Below are 20411 nucleotides of genomic sequence, written 5' to 3' on the forward strand. Positions count from 1 at the left end.
AGAAGGTGAAATTCACAACAAAAGGAAGAACCAGAGGTAATACTCTCTGCCCCAAATCTAGTCGGTACGGATATAAGAAAATGTCAGAACCAGAATTCAGAATAACGATGATAAAGTTACTAGCTAGGCTTGAAAAAAGCATAAAAGACACTAGAGAATCTCCTAGTGCAGAAATGAAATCTAATCACACCGAAATTAAAAATGCTTTAACTAAGATGTAGTCTAAAATGAATGTTTTAACAGCTAGGGGAACTGAGGCAGAAGAGAGAGTCAGTGACATGGAAGACAAAATGATGGAAAACAAGGAAGCTGAGGAAAAGGAAGAAAAATAACTAATGGACCATGAAGGGAGAAATTAGTGATACCATAAACCAAAACAATATTAGAATTATTGAGGTTGCAGAAGAAGAAGAAGGTGGGGGTACAGAAGATATCTTTGAGCAAATCATGACTGAGAACTTCCCTAATCTGGGGAAGGAAACAGGCATTCAAGTCCAGGAAGCACAAAGAATCCCCCCTCAGAATCAATATAAATAGTCAACACCCTGACATTTAATAGTGAAGCCTGCAAATTTCAGAGATAAAGAGAAAATCCTGAAAGCAGCTTGAGATAAGAGGTCCTTAATGTATAAGGGTAGGAACATTAGACTGGCAGCAGACCTATCCACAGGGACCAGGCAGGCCAGAAAGGGCTGGCATGATACATTCAGGGTACTAAATTAAAAAAAAAAAAAAAAAAATGCAACCAAGAATACTTTATCCAGCAAGGCTGTCATTCAGAATGGAAGGAGAGATAAAGAGCTCCTAGGACAAACAGAAACTAAAAAGGGGCTCCTGGATGGCTCAGTCAGCTAAGCCTCTACCTTTGGCTAAGGTCATGATCCCAGAGTTCTGGGATTGAGCCCTGCATTGGGCTCCCTCCTCAGTGGGGAGTCTGCCTCTCCCTCCTCCTCTGCCTACTACTCCCCCACTTATGCACATGCTCTCTCTTTCTGTGTCAAATAATTAATTAATTAATTAAAACAAAAAACAAAAGAACAAAAGCCAAGAACTGAAAGAATTTGTGACCACTAAACCAGCCCTGCAAGCAATATTAAAGGGGGTCCTGTAAGCAAAGAGAGAGTGCAAAAGTAACATAGACCAAAAGAACCAGACAGTCTATGGAAACAGGGACTTTACAGATAATACAATGGCATTAAATCCATATCTTTCAATAGTTACTCTGAATAGAAATGGGCTAAATGCTCCAATGAAAACCTTTGAAAGGATTTCAGATTGGATGAAAAAAGTAAGAGCCATCAATGTGCTGTCTACAAGAGATTCATTTTAGACCCAAAGACACCTGCAGATTGAAAATGAGGAAGTGGAGAACGATTTGTCATTCTAATGGACATCAGAAGAATATTGGAGGCTGCCTGGGTGGCTCAGTCAGTTTAAGTGGTTGCCTTTGTCTGAGCCGCTTAACCCATGATCCCAGGGTTCTAGAATTAGGCCCTGTGTCCAACTCTCTGCTCAGTGGGGAGCCTGCTTCTCCTTGATCTTCTGCCTGCTTGTTTTCTCTCTTTCTCTCTCTTTCTTTCTCCCTGGAAGAAATGGATATATTCCTAGAATCATATAAACTACCAATACTGGAACAGGAAGCAATAGAAAACCTGTGACAAATGCTGGTCTTCAAGCTATATTGCAAGCCTGTAATCATCAAGCTAGTATGGTACTGGCACAAAAACAGACATGTAGATCTATGTAACAGAATAGAGAACCCAGAAATGGACCCTCAACAGTATGGTCAACTAATCTTTGACAAAGCATGAATGAATGTCCAAAGGAAAAAAGACAGTCTCTTCAACAAATGGTGCTGGGAAAATTAAACAGCCACATGTGGAATAATGAAACCGGACCATTTTCTTACACCATACACAAAGATAAAATCGATGAAAGACCTAAATGTGAGACAGGAATCCATCAAAATCCATCAAAATCCTAGAGGAGAACACAGGCAACTACCTCTATGACCTCAGCCACAGCAACTTCTTGCTAGACACATCTCCAAAGGCAAGGGAAACAAAAGCAAAAATGAACGATTGGGACTTCATTAAAATTAAACTTCTTCACAAGTAAATAGCTGACAAAACTAAAAGGCAACTAACTTATGGGATGGGAGAAGATATTTGCAAATGACATATCAGATAAAGGGCTAGTATCCAAGATCTATAAAGAACTTACCAAACTCAATACCCAAAAACAAATAATCCAATCAAGAAATGGGCAGAAGACCTGGACACATGTTTCTCCAAAGAAGATATCCAAATGGCCAACAGACATGAAAAAATGTTCCACATCACTTGGCATCAGGGAAATACAAATCAAAACCACAGTGAATACCACCTCACACCAGTCAGAATAGCTAAAATTAATAAGTCAGGAAACAAATGTTGGTGAGGATGTGGAGGAAGGAGAACCCTCTTACACTGTTGGTGGGAATGCTAGCTGGTGCAGCCACTCTGGAAAACAGTGTGGATGTTCCTCAAAAAGTTGAAAATAGAGCTACCCTATGACCCAGCAATTGCACTACTCGGTATTTACCCCAAAAATACAAATGTAGTGATCCAATGGGGCACCTATAAGCCAATGTTTATAGAAGCATTGTCCACAATAGCTAAACTGTGTAGAGAGCCTAGATGTCCATTGACAGATGAATGGATAAAGAAGATGTGGTATGTATGTACAATGGAATATTACTCAGCCATCAGACAGGATGAATACTTACCATTTACATCAATGTGGATGGAACTGGAGGGTATTATGCTGAGCAAAATAAGTTAGTCAGAAAAAGACATTTATTTTATGCTTTCACTTGTATGTGGAATATAAAAGACAGTGTAGAAGATCATAGAGGAAGGGTGGGAAAACTGAATGAGAAGTCATCAGAGAGGGAGAAAAGCCATGAGACTCTCTTAATTGAAGGAAACAAACTGAGGGTTGGTGGAGGGGACGTGGACAGGGGGATGGGGCAACTGGGTGATGGGCTTTAGGGAGGGTCGTGATGTGATATGCAACTGATGAACTACTTAACTCTACATCTGAAATTAATGATATATTATGTGTTGGCTAATTGAATTTAATTTAAAAAAATATGGTATATGTACCATATATCAGGCCTGATAAACATCTTCACAGATTTTCTTCCTAAAAAATTCAGCATCTGTTTCTGTAAGTCGACCTGGAAGTTTCTTAGAAACATACCTAAACTTTTTAAGTTTCCTATCTGAATGTGACAGCATAAATACCAATTTCTCTCTCCCTCCTTCTTTTGCCCAAAGTACCTGTCTGTCCCTTTCTGTCTCTTTATTTGCTTCTGTCCTCCTTCACTTCCTCCTTCCTTCTGTGTGTGTGTGTATTTGTGTGTTTCTCTGTCCCCCTGTGCTCCATCCACTCCTACTCTTTATTTCTTTCTTTGTCCTCATTTATGTACAATAATAGAACAGTCACCTAAAGTTTCCATTTCACTTTTTTTTTTTAAGGTTTTATTTATTTATTTGGCAGAGATCACAAGTAGGCAGAGAGGCAGGGAGAGAGAGAGAGGAGGAAGCAGGCACTCTGCTGAGCAGATAGCCCGATGCGGGGCTCGATCCCAGGACCCTGAGATCATGACCTGAGCTGAAGGCAGAGGTTTAACCCACTGAGCCATCCAGGCGACCCTCCATTTCACTTTCTTAATTAAGATTTAACGTCTTGAGGGGCGCCTGGGTGGCTCAGTGGGTTAAGCCACTGCCTTCAGCTCAGGTCATGATCTCAGGGTCCTGGGATTGAGTCCCGCATCGGGCTCTTTGCTCGGTAGGGAGCCTGCTTCCCTCTCTCCCTCTCCGCCTGCCTCTTTGTCTACTTGTGATCTCTCTCTGTCAAATAAATAAATAAAATCTTAAAAAAAAAAAAGATTTAACGTCTTGAGTTTCATGAGATAAGTTTACATTAATCTTAGACATATGAATCTGATCCACTGTACTTACCTAGTGAAGATATAAATTCAGTAACTTAAAAGAGAATTAGATTATGCTAGTCTTTCCTTAATTTTTTGTGCATTGAATCCCATGCTTGGAATAACCTCCAGAATTTTGGAGATACTTGCCCATTGTCTTCTCTTGTGCACTGTTAACTGTGGAGAAGCATGGTATTTCTACTGACCTCATTCCTTTATATACCAATGTGGAAGCCTTTTGAGCTTTATGTTTATTGTTGGAACCTTGCATTTTTTTCCAGTTTTATCTTTTCACAACCCATGTCCTTGTCTCTGCTAGGGATTTTCCATATGAAAGCTCTTTCAATATGAACACTCAGTCATTTTTTGGTTCTATATATTGTCTTCTAACATTTAAAACCAGTACTTATTCCTTTCTTTTTCTCCCTTATCTCCTTCTGGAACTTCTGTTAGATGACTGTTGCATTGTTTGAATTGAACCTCTGTGTCTCTTAAATGTTCTCTTGTTTTCCAAGCTTTATTTGTATGTATGCTTGTTCTACATTCTTTCCTATCTCTTCAACTTTTTTTTTTTAATGACAATAATTTGGTCATGGTTGTATTGATACTTTAGCCTTTAGTTAATTTTAAGAAATTTCTTTAAAGGTTTCATTTATTTATATGAGAGAGAGAGTGAGCACAAGCAGGGAGGAGAAGGAAAAGGAGATTCCCCACCCAGCAGGGAGCTCGATGTGATACTTGATCCCAGGACCCTGGGATCATGACCTGAGCCGAAGATAGAGGCTTAATTGATTGAGCCACCCAGTTGCCCTGATTTTAAGAAATTTAACAGTCATATTGTTAATTTCCTGAAGCCTCTCCTTTCCCCTGAGTTTCTCTGTGCCTTAGTGATCTGCTCTTTTTTGTACTCTAAGGTACTAAATTAAACCTTAAATTCCAAGGTGGTCTTCATTTCCTTGAATTACTGTTTTCTTCAGGGTCCTCTATTTTTGCCATCATTACATTACTATTGTTCAGCTGATTTTGATCTTTGGGTGTTGATTCTTATTTATTAATTGAGGACTAGGTTGAGTCATTGATTGATTGATGAGTATACGTAAAGACTGTATATTTCCTGTGTAATCATGTACACTTATTTTCTCTCCAATACTCTCATAGTGGATGCAGTCTGGGCCTGTGTGAGTGGTCAAGTGTGTCAGTCAGCTGTCACATTTCACTTTAAGACAAACAAATACGGTATCAATTCCAAAGTAATGATAATCTTAAAGAACTGTAATTTGTTTTTCAGGCAAACCTAACTTCCCTTTTTATACTTCTATCTATATTCTTTTAGAAGGCTCCAGTGAAGGTCAATTTTATTTTTGTCCAGGACCACTACACCAGGACAACATCCCTCCTCCTCCCCAAGTCAGGTGCTCATTTTGTCACCAAGAGAATGCTTGTTGTGTTTTATTCTAGAATCCCATTTAGCTGCTGCCTGCTGTTCAGTGCTAGAGAAAGGGATTGTTTCCTGGCCTCTTTGTTCAGAAGAACATTCTTAGGTTACTTTGGCCATTGTCTTCTGAATTGGGGATGCCTTACTGTTCTTTTTTTTTTTTTTTCTTAACGATTTTATTTATTTATTTGACACAGAGAGAGAGAGATCTCAAATAGGCAGAGAGGCAGGCAGAGCGAGAGGGGGAAGCAGGCTCCCCGCTGAGCAGAGAGCCCAGTGTGGGGCTTAATCCCAGGACCTGAACTGAAGGCAGAGGCTTAACCCACTGAGCCATCCAAGCACCCCCTTACTGTTTTTTTTATTCTCATGTTAGATATGTGCTTTTTCTAGATCAGCATTTATCTTCTACACATTTTTCTTTGTAGTTTTTTTTGGGGCTGAGGTTTTCCCCTGTCCTTATCAAACCGTTCTTGCTTGCTTTTTATCTTCCAGGAACATCCAACAATTTCTGTTCTGTTAATGGAAATGTTTAGTGGTTTCTAGATCTACTCTTTGAAAAAGGTATCTCTTTGACACTTTGAGTCAGATTTGTGGAGGGAGGGGAAAGTGGTATGTGCATTTTGCTATCTTGATCCAATTTTCCTATGCTGTTTCTTCAGTAATATTTGTTTCTTCTAAAAAATGTGTTTTTCCTTATTATTACAAAAATAATCTTTACTGGAAACTTAGAAAATATGGACAAGCAAGATAAATGACTGCTTCTATAGCCTCAAATAAATTTTTATGACTTAATTAAATACCCAATAAATACAATTTTTAGTGGAATCCTAGCCATAAAAGAATATTTAACCCTTGTGTTAGTAGAACTATTATACACTAAATCACAAATCCTAAATCAGCCTCTGGTTACATAATACAGTCTACAGTACTGTTCATCATGAGCAGAATTTCAGTGCCCAAATACATTTGTTTCTAATATATAGAAGATGTGAATCAAATGTTCCTTTCAGTAACACATTTAATTGAGCAAAACAGTCTATCTAATTTATTTCAAACTTCATAATTGATAAAGAACTAGTCAAAGGTGGGACTAGCATAACTGACTGCATAAATATAGTCATGCACCCTAAATTAGTTTTCAGTTAATTAATTTGAGAGAGAATGCATGTGCTCACACTAGTGGGAGAGGGAGAGGGAATTTTTTTTTTTAATTAGTTCCATAGGTAAAATTTAGTGATTCATAGTCTCATGTAATACCCAGTGCTCACTACATCAGGTGCCCTCCTCAATGCCCCTCACCCAATTATCTCTTCTCCCTGTAACTCCCCACCCTTCCACCTCTCCTCCAGCTTCCCGAGAGAGAGAATCTTAAGCAGGCTCCAAGCCCACTGCAGAATCCAACATGGGGCTCCGAATGACCCTGAGATGATGACCTGAGCCAAAATCAAGAGTCGGATGCTCAGCTGACTGAGCTACCCAGGAGCCCCTCACTCACTCTTATTTAAGAAACATGATTGTATTACCTATATACACATTTCACTGCATGTAACAGAAAACCTAAGAAATCATGAGTTATAAAAATACAGATTTTTTTTCTCTCTATCTTTAGGAAGAAAGTGAAAGTAGGTATTCTGTGCTTCCATCTTCTTTTTCTTTCTACTTTGTCATTCATATGCAGCCTTCATCCTTTTACTTGTACGTTTGTTGGGCCACTCCTAGCACTATATTCATATTCCTGGCCATTCCTGGAACATGTATCAACTTACTCTATCTTTTCTGACCTTAATCTCCTAGAAATCTTACTCTGTAGAATCCCAGTTGCCTTTCATTGCCCAGAAATCTATGTGATCATCCTTAGCTGCAACAGAGTCTAAGAATTTGATGGGTTTTGTTTTTGTTTTTGTTTTGTTTTTTGTTTGTTTTGGTTGGACACCAATGTCCCTGAGGGATGGAAAATCAGGATTCTTTTAAGGAAGACTGGTGATTGGGTTTGGGGTGAACAATTAACAGTATTCTCCACAGAGACCAATGTCTATCATCATGCCCTGAATATAGTGGGCTCTCAGTATTGGCAGATGAATGACTACATGCAGTGATTGGTGCACAGCAATCAGATCTGTGGATCTCTCCATAAATCTGCATCAATGTACGCATATATGCAGAACACATACTTGAATGTGCAATTACCTATAGAGAATATGCCTGAATAAACCTGCACTTTCATTTTTCTCAATGGCCAGATGATTTTGATTGTATCCCAGCTCCTCTTTTGTATGTGACCTTGTATGAAGAAGGGATATCAGCCATTCCTTGCAGAAATGGTCAGCTGGTAAGGTAAAGCAAGGGGACTTAAGAGTAAGGAGCCTGGGAAAAGTAATAATTTTAAGGCAGTCAGGAAAACTTGAGCAAAATGCCTACTTACCTTATAAGAAAGAAGGAAACAGATGAATTTTGGAACACTGAAAAAATAATTTATAATTATTTGTTTGATAGCCACCACTCCAGAAGTGATTTCTCAACAATGAAGTGTTTTATAAATATTTTGGAAAATATCTGAAACTTTTATCCCCATTCAACTGATACGTGTGCTCTTTTAAAAAACAAAAACATGTGTAGGAAAAAAGAAGAAAGAAAGAAAGAAGGAAACAGAGACTCTTAAACTCAGGAATGAAAAATTAGTTAAATCCACAAATAACTACATGGCCTGTCTGCTTTTACAACAACAAAACCATGGCTGCAGTTCTAGCCCCAGCCAGAAGTCAAGATGTCAGGGATGTCATCCACTAAATTTTGTTCTTTTTGCTGAACACGTAATAGTTTTATGCTACTCTCCATGTATCTTTCAATATTGATTTAATTCTCAATATAAGAAATACTTTGATATTTCATATAAATAGTTTATGAGGGGCAGCATGGTAGCATTTTAAATGTGTAACAATAAGTGGGGAAAAGTACACTGTCTAGTGCAGGAGGTAAACACATTTCAGTAGAGCCCACCTTGTCTATTTTAGTTCAGAGATTCACAGAGTGCTAATCTGAGTTCGTAACTGCCAATGACATGATCTCAGTAGAAGGGTTTTGTGTGTGAGGTGAATCCCATGCCATGATCTATACCACTTAGCATAAGGCCTGCATCCTCTTACTCAAGTGCTGCACCCAGACTAGAGGCATAGAAGGGCATGAGTTTACTGACATCTGCCTCCACTTGGACTCATGACAGCAGGAAATTTATGGTGAGAAACTTCCCCTTGTTACAACTCATATATTACCTTCTCTTAAGCTCTACATTTTTCTTTCCTACCAGAGGAAGAGAGATACTTTAGGTGTTCTAAGAATAACCCTTGTACCATCCTTGATCTGATGAATAATGATGATGATGATGATCTTTAGTTTCTATACAGTTTATTTTCATCTTACATGTATTTTATGTGGGATATTCTGTCTGGATCTTTAAAAGATTGTCCTAATTCAAGCTAGTCATTGGTTCCTTCCAAATTCTGCTTAAGAGTTTGGATGTGTCTAGTTTGTCTTCTGGCTGCTCTTCTGTTGCCTGAGGGTTTTGTTAAGTTCTGTGAGCAATCCTATTTTGCAGATTTTGTCACTAGGTTTTTTTTTTTTTTTCTTTTTTCCTAATTTCATTATTTTCTCATAAGATTATTCCATTTAGGGGGCGCCTGGGTGGCTCAGTGGGTTAAGCCGCTGCCTTCGGCTCAGGTCATGATCTCAGGGTCCTGGGATCGAGCCCCGCATTGGGCTCTCTGCTCAGCAGGGAGCCTGCTTCCTCCTCTCTCTCTGCCTGCCTCTCTGCCTGCTTGTGATCTCTCTCTGTCAAATAAATTTAAAAAAAAAAAAAAAAGATTATTCCATTTAGTTAGAAGTCTACTTTTTCTGCTATGTTGGCAGTAAGTGTCCTTGGTTTTAGATTGTTCCTGCATTGTAGGGAGTCTTAGATACCTTACTTCCGACCAGGACTCTTGATCCAGGCTGTGATTCCTCTCTCCCGTTTACTCTTCCAGACCAGCCAGAAGAGGGACACACAGAGTAGATACTAGTGTTTTCAAATAGTGGATTTCTGTCAGCCTTTATCCTAGCTTTCTGTATACTATTTTGATCATCTCTTCTTCATCCTGTGGATGAGGGAGGGAGTCCCACCCTAGGGTTACAGGGGTATCTTGACACTCAGCAACAGACAAGATCAACAGCAATTTATTATCACATGTTCTCACAGCTTGGGTGATGGGGACACAGAGCCACGTGTGGGGTGCACTTGGGAACAGAGTGAATAACCAGGGGTGGTAGGAGACAGGCTTTGTAGTATCAAGAGAGTGAGGTACCCCATGGTTCCCAAGGGAGGATGTGATTCGCTTGTTTGAATAATTTCACCGGCTAACAGGGAACTGAAACGTGTTACTCAAGGATAAGCAGGAATTATGTCTGGTCCCCCACATAAGGAACATTGTCTATCTAGGGGACCTTTTATGAGGGACCAGAGTAGGAGGGGAGCTTCTAGTTAGACCACTTGTGGTCCTTGCGCTTTTACCAGATGTCAAGGCAGCGCTGAAGAGTGAGCTTTACTCTTGAAGTCTTATATGCCACACCCAACACATCCACCCTGGCCATGGACTCTCATGATTAGTCTAGGCTTCTTTTGTTTCTTTTCCCTTTTATCACTAGTCCATGTATTTCAATTCCTTTAAGGTCTTACCACCTTTTAAAGGTGAATAAAGGGGCAAGTGTGGTGCCAAACACGTGAAGAAATCTTGCAGTGAGATGGAAGAGGACATTAAAGTTTTGTTCCAGCCCTACCCCTGAACTGCTGACACGTTTCTGGAATGAGAAAGCGAGTACTGTTCTTTCTCCTAGGAGGATGGTGAGGGCTAACATAGTAGAGTAAATACAGAGAATAGTACAAATACTAATTTGCATAATCATATATATTACAAAATGTTACATCTTTTTAGCAGATTATATCTTTTATCCTTTGAGCAAATCTGGCAAAAAATATCTGTGGATACTAAATTTTCATATCTAAAAAGCTTAAATCCTAAACTAGGAGTATCAAAGTGCTAAGCCCTATATTAATTTTTTCAGAAATTTGTAAATATTAATCTGTTTGCTTTTTCATGTAGTGTTAATGTTGAGAAATCTGATGTCTCTCTAAATCTTACTCCTTTATTTGTTTCCTTCTCTCATTTTTATATTTCTGGAAGCCTTTTACCTTTACCTTTGGTGTTGGAGACCGGAACTGTCATCAGGATATGACATCTTTTTTTAAATTTATTTTTTATTTTTATTTTTTAAAAAGATTTATTTATTTGAGAAAGAGAGCTTATGTCCATGTGTTTGGTGGGGAGTTGTGGGGAGGGGCAAAGGCAAAGAGAAACCTAAGCAGACTCCTGGTTGAGTGAGGAGCCCCACGAAGGGCTCAAGTCTCATAACCCTGAGATCACAACCCAAGCAGAAATCAAGAGTTGGATGCTCAACTGGCTGTACCATCCAGGTGCCCCTGACACCTTTTTATTAAATCACAATCAGCACTTAGCTTTTTGTTGGTGAAAAATGTTCCTTTTCTTTCAGTTCTGGCCATTCTCTTTCCATTATTTCTTTAGTTAATTTATTTTCCATTTTCTTTTTTTTTTTTAAGATTTTATTTATTTATTTGACAGACAGAGATCACAAGTAGCCAGAGAGACAGGCAGAGAGAGGGGGAAGCAGGCTCCCCACTGAGCAGAAAGCCTGATGTGGGGCTTGATCCCAGGACCCTGGGATCACGACCTGAGCCGAAGGCAGAGGCTTTAACCCACTGAGCCACTCAGGCGCCCTATTTTCCATTTTCCTATCCTTCCTTTCATTGCCTGTGTGTTAAACTCACATAGTTCTTTTTTTAATTATTATTATTTTTATTTTATTTATTTGACAGAGATCACAAATAGGCAGAGAGGCAGGCAGAGAGAGAGAGAGGGAAGCAGGGTCCCTGCTGAGCTGAGAGCCCAATGCGGGACTTGATCCCAGGACCATGAGATCATGACCTGAGCTGAAGGCAGTGGCTTAACCCACTGAGCCACCCAGGCACCCCAAACTCACATAGTTCTTAAATTGTATGTTATATTTCCTTGTCTTTTTTCCTATTTGTTCTCTTTGCTAGTAGATTTTGTCTATGTCAGTTTGTAGATTCCTAATTGTCATTTTTGCCGTGAGTGGCTATAATTTAGCCTCTACTGATTTTTTAATTCAGTAGTCCTACTGTTAATTGATAGGAACTGCTTTTTCAATGACTTCCCCCTTTATTATGATAGCTTGTCCTGATTTATGGTTGTAATATCTTTTCAAATCCCTCTGAAATTAACTTATTTTAAGCCTTTTCCCTTCCCTCAATTCTTTTTCCCAGAATGTTTATCAATGTACTTTTTTAGAATGTTGATTTTTTTTTGCCATGAGTAACTTATTCATTACACTAATTTTCTCCAATGTCTAATGGTCCTTGGTGATTGATATGTATTTAATGGGCTAGACCAACCCATTAGTGACTTAGGATGTGTTATTGCTATGTGATTTCTCTACCATGATATAGATATTTTCCCAAAGGACTCTTTATTAAATGAGAGGGCTGATTTTGGGTACTGTGTAAGTCAGTAAAATATGGGAATGAATGGAAGTTAAACTCTACATATGGATGAGTATCCATGCTCATGTGCACATGTGCACATGCACGCATGCATGCGTGCACGCGCGCACACACACACACCCCAAAGGGAGAGGTTGAATGACTTCATTTCTTACTATCCAAGACAAAAACTGATGTTTCCTTTTATTCTCCCTTCCGTGACTTTCATGAAGGTCCAGAGTTACCTGATACTAAGATGTGTTTTGGTCTCAACCCTGGACAACTTTCCAAGGCAGGTGGTTCACTTCAGCCAGAGTGGTTTTCTTGGGCCCATATGTAGCTACTGCCTGCTGTTCAGTGTAAAGGGAGCCTTTGGGAGATCTGTCTGGTCCCTCCATTGAGGAAACACTTCATGATAAATTATTGTGGCCACTGAGCTAAGACTCCTTCCTCCCCCTTTATAATTTTCACACTGAGCTCACTTGGTTGTATGTTTGCTGTTTGTAGATTTATCCTTTCTTTGCCAGCAATGTTGATTTATGCTGTTCTTAGGGTAAGTTCTATACAATTATGAAATACATTGTTTACATTTTATTTCACAGGAATTTCTAACAATGTCTCATCTGTTATTAGGACACTTTGTTGGTTTCCAGTGCCACTTGGAGCTATTCTTATAACAGTACACACCTTTCTCTAATTCTGAGTGATTGGAAGTGGTGTGCTTTCAGTTCTCTGTCTTGAACTGGTTTCTTGTACTGCCTCTTTAGCATTGCTTCTACTTAGAAACAAATGTCTGTTTTTCTTACTATAATGCATACATATTGGGGGAAAGTTAGAAAATATGGAAAAGCAAGATGAAAAACAACAGTTTCTGAAGTCTCATGTAGCAGTGTATGATTTCATTAATATCCAGTATGTTTAATTTGGCAAAATGTTGCTTCAATCGTGGAATAGAATAATTGCGTTTTATTTTGGGGAATGCCATTATATCACAAATGCTGCTAAAAATCTTAGAGCATATGCACAAGACCTAAAATGCCATCTATCACAATCATAATAATCTCTAGATAACACTTGCTACATAATGAAAATCAGAGCTTTTACAATATTCATTGAATAGGAATGAAATATTTGGTTCAGTCTTATGTGTTTTTGAGTTAGTCAACCTAATGTATTTCTAGTTTCTTGATTGAAAAAACTTGACTGCTCTTGCTGATTTGTAAATCATTACAAAAAATTATAAAGTTGGTTTTAAAGTGGCATGGGTTAATCAGTAAGCTTCATGACTTAGATGATTAGAGATTTATTATCCTTAAAGTCTGAGGCTGGTGTGGCTGATTTCCTAGCATGAATCTACCAAGTTTTTCATCTTTCCATTCTGCTCCACTTGGCCTATGGGCTAATATTTAGTGCTTATCAAGTATATCTGGGCATCACAGACACTGGGTCCTTGTGAAGAAGAAGCAGCATCAGCTGGTGGATTCTATCCACTTTAACAAGAAAACATTAGCCTTCCTGCATGCTCTACCAAGTAGGATTCTGCTTGTATCTCATTGGTCAGAGCCATCACATGATCACACTTTAGTCTTTTTAGTTTAGACATAGCATCTTTGGAGCAAATCATGATATTCATAAGTTAAGAAAAGTGGATTTGGGCAGGTAATTAACAGTGTTTGCTTTTGAGACCAACTTATGCTCCATCACCATATGACTGTACATTTGTAGAGTCTTATATAATGTGTAATTGAATAAACAATCATGTTGGGGCAGATATGCCTGGTTGAAAATGACTTTCATTCTTTCATTAGCCAGGTGATACCTGTGACAACCATACTGCTCAGTTGGATGGAACCCCGGAGGAAAAAGAACTGCCAGGAATTATCAAAACAAGTGGGTCCTTGGTAAGTTACAGCAGGATAGTTGGGGATAGGGATGAATGAAGAAGTCATTTTTTTCAAGAGAATCAGGCAAAACTTCAGAACAATGTACCATAATTAAGATGGCTGGACAGCTACAGCTCTCAATATACCTATCCACATTTACTCAATTTGCAGGAAAACATTAAGCATTAAATAAAACCAAGTTTAATAGTTAAATCCACAAATAATTGCATACTCTATAAAAACAGATAAATACCCAGAAAACCAATGATTGTAGGCCTTTTCTGGGGCAGATTTATCTCCTCTACATTTTTCTTTTATTTTAAAAAATTCTCAGGAGAGTGTTCATTCCATCAAGTCATAGGTCCATCTGCTGGAGGGGAAACATGTGTCCTCAGGTTTCTACTATTTCTGCATTACAAGGTGAAGATCAAGCACCTTTCTTCTGACCATACATGTAACCTCAGGTGTCCAGATTCTCCCTCCCTCTCCCATCTCTCTGCTTGCCCCATCCCCACTTTTCCTCCCAGGTGACCCAGAAGAAGGAATAGCCAGACAAGCCTGAGGAGGAGGATGGAGCTTATATCTATTTCCAAACAGGAAAGGGGACTGCATTTATGGTTTAGCCCAGAACATTTTCTCACAGGTTTCTATGTGCACTCCTACTTTAAACTATCTTTTCTCTCTTTGGTGGAAGTCATATAGTCTCTTTTTTCTTTTTTATTTTTCTGTCCTCATATTCCCTCTCCTAACTTCCTCCCAGATAACAAAAGGCAGAATGGTGAATTGTAGTAGGTTCTCTCCTCCTTGCTGTTATGGTGTTGGGGAGAGTCTTTGTTTGAATGTTCATATAGTGAACCCAAGTATGGTTACTCACACTTTGGGTTGTCTTTTCTCATTTTGGACATGACAGTTGTCTATTTAAAAATTTTCTCCATTTACATTCTCTCTCTCTCTCTCTTTTTTAAGATTTTATTTATTTATTTGACAGGCAGAGATCACAAGTAGGCAGAGAGGCAGGCAGAGAGAGAGGGGGAAGCAGGCTTCCCGCTGAGCAGAGAGCCCAATGCAGGGCTTGATCCCAGGACCCTGATATCATGACCTAAGCCAAAGGCAGAGGCCTTAACCTACTGAGCCACCCAGGTGCCCCTCCATTTACATTCTTCATTAGTGCTGCTTTGATGGGGCAGCAGTTGGATTATAGAAGAATTTATGTTATTCCTAGAATATCTCTCTCTCCAGTCACCACTCATGTCAATGTTGCTGGGAATCTTTTTTCCTATTTTTAAGTTATGTTTTGTTCACTGTATTAGGTTTTAGGAAAGAGAGGTTTGATCATCTGATTAACTTTCCCATTTAATCCCAGAATATAACCCCAATTGTTTACAGAAATAATATAAAATTTCGTTTGATATTGAAAATTATTCCCAGTTTGTTTCCCGCTAGTATTTAACCTTTAGTTCCCTTAATTTAAGCACATAGATCCTTTACCTCTGAAAACAAATCAGCTTTCTCTTTCAAGAATATACTTTGAGCTTTCCAGTGTTTGGTTTTTTTCTCATCTTCTAAAATGGGAAAAAGATTCAAATAGACACTTCACCAAAAAAGATGGCAAATAAACTCGTGAAAGGTACTCAGTAGCACTAGTGATTATGGAAATACAAATAAAGCCACAGTGAGATATTCCCACATAACCTGTAGAATGACTGAAATTAAAAAGACTGACCATTTCAGCTGCTGCTGAGGGTGCAGAGCAGCTGACGTTCTCCTGCACTGCTGGTGGGAATGTAAAGTGGGCCATCCACTTCGGAAAATAGTGTGACAGCTTCTTAAAATGTTACACATATACCTACTGCAGACCCAGCTCTTCTATTCATACATAATATTTGTTCATACAAAGACTTACTCAGATGTTTCTAGTACAATAATCCAAAACTGAGAATAGTTTTTCCCTATAGATGAATGGATGAACAAATTCTGGCATATCCATACAACAGAATATTACTCAGCAATAAAATGCAATGAACTATTGATTTGTACAACATGGATGGATCTCAGAGTGGTTATGCATTGTGAAAGAAGCCAGATCAAAAAGATCCAATTTATGTAGAACTATGGAAAATATAACTAACCTATAGTGAGGGAAGGAAGATTGTGATTCCCCGGTGACCTGGGGATGGATGAGGAGAGGAAGGAAGGAGAGGTTAACAAAGGGCTATAAGAACATTTTTGTGGTGCCGATTTTGTTCATTGTCTTGACTATGGTGATGGTTTCACAGGCCTACATTTTTTGTCAAAACAACATCGAACTGTATCCCTTACTCTTTAAATGTCTGTAGTTAATTGTATGTCATAGCTCAGTAAATCTCTTAAAAAGAGTCCATATTACATCTTATTATTTTATTAATATCTGAAGTATTTATTTTGAAATAACCTACTTAAAATAGTCTATTTATGTATTATATACAGTTGTTGACCCTTGACTCTCATCACAAATGCCACTGAATTTGGGCATTTACAAAAGTCCTACAATCCAGTCTAACATCATAACAAACCTCTAAAAATCACATCTTGGATAGATAAAACGTGCAGTCCACATAAATGAATTAGTCATTTGAGGCGTTAGTATATGCAAAAAGCAAAGTAGTTGATCTAGTTTATTTCCAGTGTCTTAAGTGAAAATCAAATGCCTGTATTTGCTATTCTTTCATAATTCACTGCAGCATACAATCATAGTGTCTGTTAAAAACAATGTCAGTTACGAATGGATAAAGAAGATGTGGTATATATACACAAATGGAATACTATGCAGCCATCAAAAGAAATGAAATCTTGCCATTTGCGACGACATGGATGGAACTAGAGGGTATCATGCTTAGCGAAATAAGTCAATCGGAGAAAGACAACTATCACATGATCTCCCTGATATGAGGGAGAGGAGATGCAACATGGGGGGTTAAGGGGATAGGAGAAGAGTAAATGAAACAAGATGGGATTGGGAGGGAGACAAACCATAAGTGACTCTTAATCTCACAAAACAAACTGAGGGTTGATGCGGGGAGGGGGATTGGGGGGGGGTGGGGTTATGGACATTGGGGAGGGTATGTGCTATGGTGAGTGCTGTGAAGTGTGTAAACCTGGTGATTCACAGACCTGTACCCCTGGGGATAAAATATATTATATGTTTATAAAAAATAAAATTTAAAAAAAAAAAAGAAAAAAAAATACCTGGACAAAAAACAAAAAACAATGTAAGTTACATCTGTGTTTGCTTCATGGAAAACAAAATCTAAGGAACTTTGATTTAACAAGTAGGAATTTGTTTTATCACAAAACAAGTACTGATGGTGGTGGGCAGACCGTGGCTGGTACATCTGCAATACAGTGCAGTGACAGGCTTAGCATGAACTTCTGCTTTTTGCCTTTTATGCTGCCACCATAGCATTTAATCTGTACTCTTACAAGATGGTTAGCAAACTCTGGATACCATGTTAATATTCCCAATAGGAACGTGTGTCAACTGACTGACCATTACTATTGGAAAACCTTAGCGGTCCTGGAAAACTTTTATGATAAAATTTCTTCTTATGTTTAGCGACTGACTATTGCACTCTTACATTATTTGTTTTTCATTTCTTATTTTAGTTGCCTAAATCTCATTCCTTCATAAATGAGGGGGTATTTTTTTTGTTTGTTTCCCTGCCAATTTTTGAATTTTTGAATTTTTAATTTATTTTGAATTTATTCTTGGAATTCTGAATTTTCTTGAGGATCTGCCCTTTATTTCATTCATTTTGGTCTCTACTTGGCAAGTTCTTTTCACCTGAGAACTGTTTTTTTCCCCCCCTCTAGTTTCTGGACATTGCCTTCTGTTATGTCTTAAGTCATTTTTTCCTCCCCATTTTCTGTGTCCCCATCCTTCTAGAACACATATTAGATATATTAGATTGTTGTTAGATGGTTGTTGCTATGTGTGAATGAAATGCAGTATCTTCTTTTTAAATATTTTTTAGAATTGGGGGAGGAAGGAAAGGGAAGGGCAGAGGTGGTGGGGGGGAATTTTAAGCAGGCTCCATGCCCAGTGTGGACACTGATGCAGGGCCCCATCTCACGACTCTGAGATCATGACCTGAGCCAAAATCAAGAGTCAGATGTTTAACCAACTGAGCCACCCAGGCATCCTTGAATTTCAGTATCTTCCTCTTTTTTTTTTTTTTTAAAGATTTTATTTATTTATTTGACAGAGAGAGAGAGACAGTGATAAAGGGAACACAGGCGGGAGAGTGGGAGAGGGAAAAGCAGGCTTCCCACCAAGGAGGGAGCCCTATATGGGCTCCATCTCAGGACCCTGGGATCATGATCTGAGCTGAAGGCAGATGCTTAACGACTGAGCCATCCAGGGGCCCCTAAATTTCAGTATCTCCTAAACTTCCTCTCATGTTAGTCTGTTTGCTCTGTCTCTTCATCTTTATTTTCCAGATTAGTAGGTTTTTTTCTTGGTCATGAATGTAGTTTTTTTGGGCTTGTCTCATTCTTTTTCTAAGTTTCAATAAACAATTTCTTATTTCTCAAGAACAACTTTTTCCCCAGTGCAGCTGTGGGTTCTTGGTTCATAGCAGCAATGGCCCCTTAAATCACACTGAAGAGAAGAATTAAATTTTTTGAAGGAGTCAAAATTATTTTTATGGTTTTTTACTGTGGTATAATTTTATAAACATTAAGTGCATGTATTTTAGGTGTGTAATTCAATTAATTCCAACATATGTTTTTACCCATACAACCAAGCCCGTCAAAACAGAACATTTCCATCACAGCAGAAATCTCTCTGAACCCCTTGCTAGCCAGTTGTCATCCTGCTCCTACCCAGGCAAGCCCTGTGGTGATTTCTAACATGTTAGGATGGTTTTCACTCTCATATAAGTAGAACTATAAATACAAAATGCACTTCTGTGTCTGGCTTTTTTCACTCATGATAACTTTTTTAGATATATCCATTTGCTGCATGTGATGGAAGTTTGGTTCTTTTATTATTACTAGTATTCCATTGCATAAATATACGACTACTGGTATATCTGTTCACCTCATGATGGACGTTTGGATTGTTTCCAGTTTCAAGCAGTTATGCTTAATGCCACCATGGAGATTCATTTCATGTAAAGGGTGTATATTGTCATTTCTCTTGAGTAAAGATGTAATGTAATTCAGACTGTTGGCAAACAAGTCACCCACAGGTCATCACCCATAGCTTATAAACTCAGCAGGGAATCCTTTAGTAGGTAAATAAAAAATAACTAAATTCCGAAAGTATCTATAGTGAGAAACAGACACAAAAACTGATTTTTGTGCATGTATCCCAAGTAGAGGATTTGTCAACTAAAGCTTGATCCTTAAGGGTTAGCTCATACGAAAAAATAACAGACTACCATGTAAATGGTTGTTTGTTTTTTTTTTCAATATTTTCAAGTATCAACTAAGATATAAATATTTAGGTTTTTTTCCATTTATTTTTCAAATATAAACATCTTGTGTGGAAAAATGTCAGCTTTTGGAATGTGTAATAGTAAGTGACACAAACAGTGAAGTGTCTGCCTGAGTGTGAGAACCATCTGGTCAGGGAAGTGCACATCTCCTGTTGAGTGGCAGCACGTATTTCCGGTTTTAGGTTTTGCCTCCACTGCAGAGAGAGCTTCTGACCAGGAGTCTGGATCCAGGGTGTTTTTTCCTGTCCAGCTCCCCAGTCCCTCCCTCATTCTGCTGTCCATTTAGAATGCTGTCACAGAAGGGGGGGATGATCCACCAGATACTTGATCCAAGGAAGCATAGGGTAGAAAGTGTTCTACAAGACAGAGGGCACCAGCACACTCTCAGGTGGAACTCTACAGCTCAGTGGGCCCCTAAAGTTCTCTGTAGAATCATAGCACTGACTTTATTAATTTTTAATTGATGAGAAAATTGCTGTATATTTCCTTTGCACTTGAGTAGATCAGTTTTATCCAAAGGCTAAAATTATTGATTGTGTGTTCTTCTAAGTGGGGTGTACTTAACTTTGAAGTGTGTAGAGGAGGCAGGTAGGTCAGTACACATTATCCGCAGATACCAAACCGATGACAGGAATTAAGAACCTAACTTATTGCTTCCAGGCAAAACTGATTCATTTCAATCTGCCCTCCATGTCTTTTGTTAGGCCTCCTGATTTCCTTCTTAGGCCTGTATACTCATCCTAGGATCCTATACCCTAAGGCAGTTAGTTCATTTTATTTAGACTACATTTTGCGAGATTTTCCTGCATTATATTCAGGGGTTGTCTGTATATTTAAGGGGCTGGTCTACTTAGCTTCTATTTTGCACACATTTTTAACTATTTACCTGGGATCCTTTCGTACTCTTTGTACAGTTCTGTTATTTGTTTGTTTTTCTCCTCCCTCTCTAGAAATGTTCTCTTATGCAACTCTTAGGTAGAGGTTTTTATTTTACCAAACCGATTCTATCTGCTTTTATTCTAGAAATTTCTGAGTT

General features: G+C 38.5%; 1 protein-coding gene across 8 annotated transcripts in view; it reads left to right on the forward strand.

Annotated features, from left to right (window-relative positions):
* ARHGAP28 (Rho GTPase activating protein 28) overlaps positions 1–20411 on the forward strand; it is a 249382-nt gene that overhangs the window by 167877 nt on the left and 61094 nt on the right. For all 8 annotated transcript variants that reach the window (XM_047697642.1, XM_047697643.1, XM_047697646.1 and 5 more), the window contains one exon: positions 13824–13916. In XM_047697642.1, the coding sequence (XP_047553598.1) occupies positions 13824–13916 (93 nt within the window). The remainder of the gene's footprint in view (positions 1–13823; positions 13917–20411) is intronic.

This window comes from Lutra lutra, chromosome 12 (genome assembly GCF_902655055.1).
Source record: "Lutra lutra chromosome 12, mLutLut1.2, whole genome shotgun sequence".
Classification (NCBI taxonomy): domain Eukaryota; kingdom Metazoa; phylum Chordata; class Mammalia; order Carnivora; family Mustelidae; genus Lutra; species Lutra lutra.